Genomic DNA, 8086 nt, shown 5'->3' on the forward strand with positions numbered 1-8086 from the left:
ATATCAAGCGAATATTCGGTTTCGGTTTCTGGGAACGAGTTGGTTCTCCCCCTCGACCCAATCAAACACTCGAACGAGTCCAGGATGCGGGTCAGACCCATTATATTCCACCTGGTGATAGAAACTAAACACACCCTACAAAAACAGCAAGGAACCCCTTTTTGCGCTTGTATACAGGCTAACATTAGTACAACTGACTAGCAAATTAGGAGAAGGATTGCCTCTAGGATAGAGAGGAAATTAGCGCCAAAGATTGGATCCAAGTTGAAAGTGATACTCCCTCCTTCCCAAAATATACTTTACACTGTCTCTTATGCACAACTTTGACCGTTAATACATACTCCCTCCATTTTTAAACATAGGATGTATAGTTTTTGACACGGAAATTAAAAAAGGCACATGAAAGAAAATTTTCACAAGTTTTGAACGAGATTACACCTGACTAATTGACATGAATAAATAGAGGAGCTTACCTGATATAAGAAAATCAAATTCCTAAAACAAATATCCAACGAGTGTTGCAACGCAATACACTTTATATTTTGGAATTTTTTTTTCAAAAATCTATACACCTTATATCAAGGAAAGGAGAGAGTATAAAAAGTGCACGGATTGAACATGTATAACTGATAACATCCTTGCAGAACAGCACTTCCGCTTTGTTTCATGTATATTTATACTAGTTTAGTGGAAATACAAAAATGAAAACCGTTGTGCGATTAAAACAAGAAAAGTCAAAGCACACCTTATATCTTGGGAAGGAGGTAGTACAAGATTTGCGTGCCTATAGCCCAAATATGGCAAGGAACTTGGCCAATATAAGACCAAATAAAATAGTAGAGGACGGAAACCAAAAGCATTTTTGGGACCCACAGTAAAAACAAGCTAAAAAACTCAGTATTTCTAGAGGAAATGTGAGATTTCATCCAAACATGTCTAGTTCTCGATACAAAAAACGCATGCATATTCATCATCCGCTTCCTAATGTAAAACAAGTTTATCCTTCCAAAACAGGCTATTATCATCAAGTAGCTCATTCAACCTAGTTCATCCTTCTAACGAGCTGGTTGATGTAGTTCTCGCGGTTGCCAGCATCACCACCCTCGACGTAGTGGTTCCTCTTCTTCTTCAGGCCACCGAGCGGAGCCTTGAGCTTGAATGGCCACAGGAAGTTGTTCGCCTCCTTGAAGTGTGGGCCGACGGTCAAGATCTCATGCACAAGGTCCTCAATGCAGATGATGTTGTGCTTCCCCAAACCCTGGTAAGAGGCAATGATTCAACTTAGCATGGATATGCACCATAGACGCGCACAGGTCTATGGTTGAAGAAACAAACCTCCTCGATGACTTTGTTGTTGGTCAGAGGGATCCTTTGCTTGTTGAGCTTTCCGTAACCTCTCTTGTAGATCAGCTCCCTGACACTCTTGAGGTTAGGGTACCTACACAGATCATGAATTATACTAGTCAGCAACAATGCAATATCATATCAAGTCTGTAGTTGATCTGACTTGGATCACTTGAAATCTTGGTTGATGGCACTACATATGAGAAAAATGATTGCCTATAGTTTGTACCAACATTTAAGAAAACCAGCTAAACTAACATAATTGCTTGGGAGTGAATAAAGCAAGGATGGTTCAGGTTTCAGACTAAAGTTTTCAAAAGACTTGGCAAGTGGTAAACAAGTTGGCCTGAAGCAGTAAAATGGCTTAGTAGACAGTAGATAACACGGTGGTAAATTCATCCAACCAAAAGACCAGGTACAATTTATTTTACATTAGGAGACAAGGAAGACAACAGGAATGCATTCAATTAAGACTCAAAAGGTAGACAGATAACATACCCGTAAGCAACATATGGCTCAACCCGACGCAGCATGTTAATGGTGGCCTTGTTGACCTTAAGGAACACACCATTAAAAATCTGTACAAATGAAGTTTAGCAGTGAGCATCAGTAATCATTTTCAGAAGTAGATGTATCAAGCAACATGTGCATTCACAGGACCAAATAATTGATCAACCCACCTGCCTCAAACGCAAAAGCTGCAAGATCTTCTTGGTCTTTGGGTGCATAGCATTGATACTGTAGTGCAACGTTTCAGAAAATTAGCATCAAACCATGGGAACACAAACCCAAATCAATGCAGATAGCAATGATCAAGTGGCAAGTGGTGCCTTACCCACGGATACGGACGACAAACAGCAGCTTTGCCTCAGGACTGACATAGAACCCACCCTTCATCCGGGCCTCACGCTTAAGTTGCACCAGCTCCTTGTCCTGCTCAATTAACAAAGTTCTCGTTACTGAGAGCACACTCAGTAATGATACCATCAGGGAGAAACACCAACATCTCAATGATCACTAAAGCTAGATTACAGCTATGTGGTAGTGGTACGTATGTTGGACTAGAGCATAACAAAAATCTAAAGGAATTAAACAACTAGCAAGATTCTACATGGACATAGGTTGTCTAGCAGTGACGCACAGCACAAAAGCATCAAGAAAATGGACAGGTTTGAACATATCTTGCGTATGGTACTGCTAAACTCCGATCAGTCTTCCCCTATCGACTGAAGAAAGGTAAACCATATAGTTGATACAAAACGTAATCAGTGGTAGGACCGCAGGTAGCAAGTTTGCAGAGCAAGAATCTAATCAACATCCACAAACGAGCAAAGGGCGTTGGATCGAGAGAGACATGAGCAGCGATCTGACCTGAGCCTCATACTCCCCGGCGTACTCCTTGGCGCGGGCGTAGATGACCTTGGTGTTCTCCGCGTCCTTCTTCTTCTCGTCGGCGACCTTCTGCTTCTTCGCGGCGGCCCAGACCTCTCCCCTCTTCCTCTTGAAGTTCACCGACTCCGGCACCGGCACCTTCGCCGCCTCGGAGGCCATCTGCGCGGACGCAATCAACCACAGATCCTTCAGGCTTAGATCGAAGCGGGGAGGGGACAGCGGCGGGTTCGGGGGACCGGTGCTTACCTCGACGAGCTGCGCTTCGTGGGAGAGGAGACGGCGAGGGTATGGGGAGAGGCGGCGGCGGTGACGGGGTTGAGTGCGCGGATTAAGTAGGGGGGATCTCGCTTGCTAGGGTTCGTGGGGCGGATCCGACGGTTGCGAGTGGCTGGATGGAGTGTGCAGGGCACCGGTAATGGCATACGGGCTTTCGTGGGCTTTGGGCCCCTGCTTCGTTTGCGGTTGTTACCAAATACTCCGTATTTTGTTCTTTTTCCACTTTGATAAATAGCGAGCGAATGGGTTTTCTGGTACTTGAGCGAATGTGGAGGAACCCAAAAGAAAACTAGACCTGTAGTCCCTCCGTAGAGAAATATAAAAGCGTTTAGATAGTACTTACAGAGGGAGTAACTTTTGTTAGCCCATGAAGGCAGATTTCGACAACTTCTAGGGTCGGTGTAACCAATGTTTTCGCAATATAATATACTCCCTGTGATCCTAAATATAAGTCGTTTTGTTAGTTTAATTTGAACTATCAAAACAAATTAAGTTAGGAACATAAGGAGTACTTGGATTTGAACCATTTGAATGGAACCCCTCAAAAAATTAAATGCAATATGTACAAAGGAGAATCAAATTTTCTCAGAAAAGAAGAGTAAACCAATTGATGATTTTTGCATGCACAAACTAAAGTTCATTTGAATGCACACGGGGATGTTCTACGATGAATTTTGTAGAATAGTAACCATTAAAGCGAGTTGCTTTGAAAGGTTTCCATAATTCACTAGAGTATTATAAAAGTTTATCAGAAGTACAAAGTATCTCAACATAATTAAAATTACATTGAGATCTCCGGATCATTGAGCAACCATTACAGTCACCGGAATGAGCCGTCGACGCGTCGTTGTCGCCGCTACCCTACCGAAGCTGGCTTGACCTCGTTGATGACAGCCAGAAAATCTTCATGCACGTGCCCCTAAGAACCAGCCCTGAATCCACATATCTAGTGGTTGAACCCTTTATCTCTATACTTATAAAAGAGCAAACATTGTTTTCTCTAAACGCACCCCACTAAACATACGCATGATTAGGCACATTGAACTCAATCTAACATGTGGACTTAACCAAATTCGATCTATCTTTGCACTTAGCAATTTACACTGACGAACTGTACTTTACCGGTAAAGAAAATACGAAACTCCACCCATTGCCTAGTATTTACACCGCTACACGTATTGACTTAAAACAATAAGACTATTTTGTCGATCAATCTTGCACAACTTCAATTTTCTGAGGGAAAAAACAAATGCTCCACTAGTTAGTTATGTTTGCATGGTGGATCACTGCAATTAAACTTTTCGGCTTGTAAGGTATAGTTTTTACCCCAGTTCTTGTATCCCAGTCAGGATTACAACATGGTTAATAGTTCAACTTCATTTTCTTATAATGGCGTTAACCTTCCCAGGAAAACACATAAGTCATGTGGTGACTTATCATCGTGTAGCTACAAAGATTCCAAAACTATTTAATGATAGGTCACTGTAATAAAAGAGTTCTTTTTCGTGAAGTGATTTACTATAAGAGTTGGAATGAGATATGGAAAAATATGCACTTCGGTTTTAAAATGGAGCAAGTTTTTTCTTGCAAATGACGACGCGGGCAACGCGGGCGATACCGGTGGCGACCGCCACGAAGACGGCGGCTCCCGCCGGCCCTGGGCGTGGGCACGTCGGCGGTCGGTTTTGGGCGCTTGCGGAGTCCGACGATGAGGATGACGACGACGGGACCTGCGCCGGAGTTTCGCCGGAGTCGTATTCGCCAACGCCATCCGACACGATCTGTGAAGCTTTCAATCCCGGCTATTCGGAGGAGGAAGTGGCCATGATTGTGGACGATGTCGTGCCATGCAACGATCCGGCGCGGGAGGGAATGAATCCCGAGGATAAGGTGGAGATAGTTCGACGTTTGGTTCACCGAAGGACGGCGGCCGCCGCGCTCCGGCCATGGAAAGGGCCAGTACCCAAGGTATGCATCTAGCCTATCACGTTGTCGGATTTCTTCCTGCTGGATTCTTGGGCGCGTGTGACTAGAAAGAAGAAAAGGAAAGGCCGGCCGGTGACGGCGCAGCCGGCGCCCGCGACCTGCACGGCGGCTCAGATCCGAGCGGCCAGGGAGCTGCGTTTGAATGAGTTACTAGGCTCTCCTGGGCCGGTAGCTGAGCGGGCCTGCGCTGACATGTCTGGGTATGTGGCCCAGCATGCCAGCTGCGAGGCGAGGCGAGGCGAGCTGGTCGTTCCTGGGCATGAGGCCCAGGCAACGCTGCTCGTCGCTACGAAGCACGTAGCCTCATGCGTTTCGCCAGATCGTTTTTCTCCTGTTCGATCTACACGTCCGCCACCGCCTAAGGTTCGTCGTGCTCGCGCGGTTCCCAGGATACGTAGGTGTGGGGTTGGCCGGGCTGCCCGTATCCCGCCCCTCGCTGCCATGGTGGGGCATGGAGGGGGTCCAGCTGGACCGAAGCACCCGGCCGGGACCGTGCCGGTTGGCCGTGGTGATGGCGCGTAGACTGGACAGGAAAACATGGGTGCTGCTGGGACTGCACCGGCCGATGCTGGTCGCGGTGGAGGCATGCCGGGTATGAGGCCTCCGACGGCTGGAGTCGGACGTGGTGCCGGAGCATCGTCTGGTCATCCGGTGGTGGCCGGTGCTGCGCTCGTTGCCGCGGGACGTGGTGGGCAGAGGCCGCCGGTGCAAGTTCCGGCGGTGACCACCGCGGGTCAGCTCTTGGGCCTCGTCCACTGCCGCAGGGACCGGGTGCGGCTGCGGGACGGGGCGGTGCTGCGCAAGGGCCATGGCCGCCGCAGCCTAAGGATGCCTTCGTGCCTGGCCCGGCGCCTGGCCAACAGCCTCGGGCTGCACCGTCGCTGCACCACGTCGCGAGGCCGACGAAGAAGCGGCCTGGGCCGGTTCAGACTCATGCACTGCCACCTCGGGCTGCTAATGGAGGGACGGGTGTGCCCTGTGACCCAGCTAATAGTGGCACTAGCGGACCGCCCCGGGGACAATGGGGTGATGATGGGTACAATGCTTATGGTGATGGCCAACACCGTGGTTCGTCGTCGATGGATGGTGGCCGCGGATATGCTTGGCAGAGTGATGGTACTGCCGAGAGACCTTTTCTCGGTCCTTCGGGTGGTTTTGTTGAGGGGGCGTCTGGCCCAGAATATCGGCAGCGGGGCGGATACCGCGGTCATCGTGGTGGTCGACACGGTCGAGGTGGTCATTTCCATCAACGGCAGCCTCCTCCACCTGTAGTCGTCGAGCAGACGGCTGCCGCCGGGGCTGCCGAGTCGCCCGTTCTATCCGATCAGGCTATGGATGTGGTGACGGCGCTCGCCAACGCTGAGATACCTGGGACTGAGACTACAGCGTCCGCTTCAGTGGAGGCGGCAGACAGGGCTGATTCGGATAGGGCATCCAAGTGGGTGCGCAAGAAAGAGAAGATGTTGTGCTATCGTTGTGGAGAGAAGGGTCATTTTATTGACGATTGCGTGGTTGAACTATGTGATACTTGTGGCAAGCCGGCACATGATATGGGGGACTGCCCGATTTTGCGTGATCAGATGTCGTCTCTTACTATGTATGGAGTGTATTGTGCAGAGCTCACGTTCTTTGAGTCTCCTAGTGCGAGGGAGATTCCTGAGGAGACCCAGAGTATGACCACTGGGGTGGTGAAAGTAACCAAAGGAGATGTCTCGGAGACCCAGATTGTGCAGAGGCTTAAGGAGTTAGCTCCAGGTGACTTCCAGTGGGAGCTCGTTAGTCTCGAGGCCAAGATGTTTAGGGTTGAGTTTCCTTTGAGTTTTGGGTTGTGCAGAGTACCTGGCATAGAATGTATCCTCAAGTTCCACGAGTGGAAGAAGGTCGAGCCTCAGGGCAAGCCTCTTACTCAGGTTTTGTTACGTTTTTCCGGGGCTCCCTCGAAGATGATGCAGGATGCTAGAGTCGTGGCTAGCTTGGGCATTATGGTGGGGAAAACTGAGAGAGTGGATATGGCTCTTACCCGAGCTCACGGGGTAGCCCGACTGCTGGTCAGTGTTCTGGATATTGAGTTCGTGCCTGATGTGGTCAAGTGGTCATATAGAGGCCAGATTTATAACCTTGTGATTGAGTTTGAGGATGAGGATCTGTTTGCTGAGGCCGTCAATGGGACTGATGTAGACATGCATGAGGGAGATGACAACTCGGGCGCTAAGGAGGCACCAGTCAATGATGTTGGACGAGAGTCGTCCAACGGACTGGGGCCCGTTTCTCAGACGCCTGGGGATGGGACGGCACCATCCTCTTTGGTGCCTATGACCTCTCTGAGATTTGGGTCATTTGTGCCTGCTTCTGCGTCTCCCAGACTCTGGAGTGACCGGATAGAGTCCGACGATGTGTTTGAGCGCACGCTACCTACCTTGGATTTTGAGGATGCTGATAGTCCTGTTCTCGGGGGCTCGCCGACCACGGTCGCGGGAGGGGAGGAGGAGTTTCGGCAGGCGGCCAGTCTTTCTCGTGCTCCGCTCGTTGCCTCACCTCAGGCCGCGGTTTCGGTGGTGGAGGTCTTACCTTCAGGAGGGTGTCCGGGGCAGGTGGCCTCGGCGCCTTCTTCTTCTTTCGCGACAACGGAGCCGCAGTTGGCAGCTCTACATTCCGGAGGGGGCTCGGGGTAGGTGGCCTCGGCGCCCTCTTCCCCTAGGGCGCCTAGGGTGGCCGCTCCTCTTGTGGCGCCGGCGAGTCCATCTAGCCAGAGGTCCGGGGTAGGCGGGGAGTACGGGCAGGCAGCCCATACACTTCCCTCCCCCGGTGCGCCTTCGCCTCAGTGCCGCGGTCCGCGCCTGATGTCAGCGATGCCGTGGAGATCCCCGACGCCACTATCGGGAGCTCCTGCTGTTTCGTCGACGGAGGCTGACTTGCTGGGTGTTGGGGGTGAGGCAGGAGGCCCCACTCCGAGAAGGGTCACTCTGGAGGAGGTTATTGCGTATGTAGGTATTCCGGATCCGGTCTCGGCAGGGCGACGGATGAGCTGCCATCTCTAGGATCATCCGGAGGTTGATGACATGCAGCAGCGGTGCGCCATGAGGGCGGC

The 8086-nt window shown here is 50.3% G+C and overlaps 1 protein-coding gene across 1 annotated transcript; it reads right to left on the bottom strand.

Moving 5' to 3' along the window:
- Nucleotides 1–875: 875 nt before the first annotated feature.
- Nucleotides 876–3114, bottom strand: LOC119365456 (60S ribosomal protein L7-2-like). Its single transcript, XM_037631097.1, has 7 exons — nucleotides 2983–3114; nucleotides 2716–2895; nucleotides 2180–2277; nucleotides 2025–2082; nucleotides 1843–1922; nucleotides 1336–1438; nucleotides 876–1258 (listed from the first exon to the last, which is right to left on the bottom strand). The coding sequence occupies exons 2-7, from the start codon at nucleotides 2893–2895 to the stop codon at nucleotides 1043–1045; spliced, it is 735 nt and encodes a 244-aa protein (XP_037486994.1). The 5' UTR covers nucleotides 2983–3114; the 3' UTR covers nucleotides 876–1042.
- Nucleotides 3115–8086: the final 4972 nt, after the last annotated feature.

Source organism: Triticum dicoccoides, chromosome 2B (assembly GCF_002162155.2).
Source record: "Triticum dicoccoides isolate Atlit2015 ecotype Zavitan chromosome 2B, WEW_v2.0, whole genome shotgun sequence".
Classification (NCBI taxonomy): domain Eukaryota; kingdom Viridiplantae; phylum Streptophyta; class Magnoliopsida; order Poales; family Poaceae; genus Triticum; species Triticum dicoccoides.

What these genes read in the sequence shown, in the direction of transcription:
- LOC119365456 (XM_037631097.1), bottom strand. Translation starts at nt 2,895, where the DNA reads ATGGCCTCCGAGGCGGCGAAGGTGCCGGTGCCGGAGTCGGTGAACTTC. An exon ending in CCGGGGAGTATGAGGCTCAG is followed by an intron (nt 2,278 to 2,715) that starts GTCAGATCGCTG and finishes TTAATTGAGCAG; the next exon opens with GACAAGGAGCTGGTGCAACT. An exon ending in AGCTTTTGCGTTTGAGGCAG is followed by an intron (nt 1,923 to 2,024) that starts GTGGGTTGATCA and finishes TCATTTGTACAG; the next exon opens with ATTTTTAATGGTGTGTTCCT.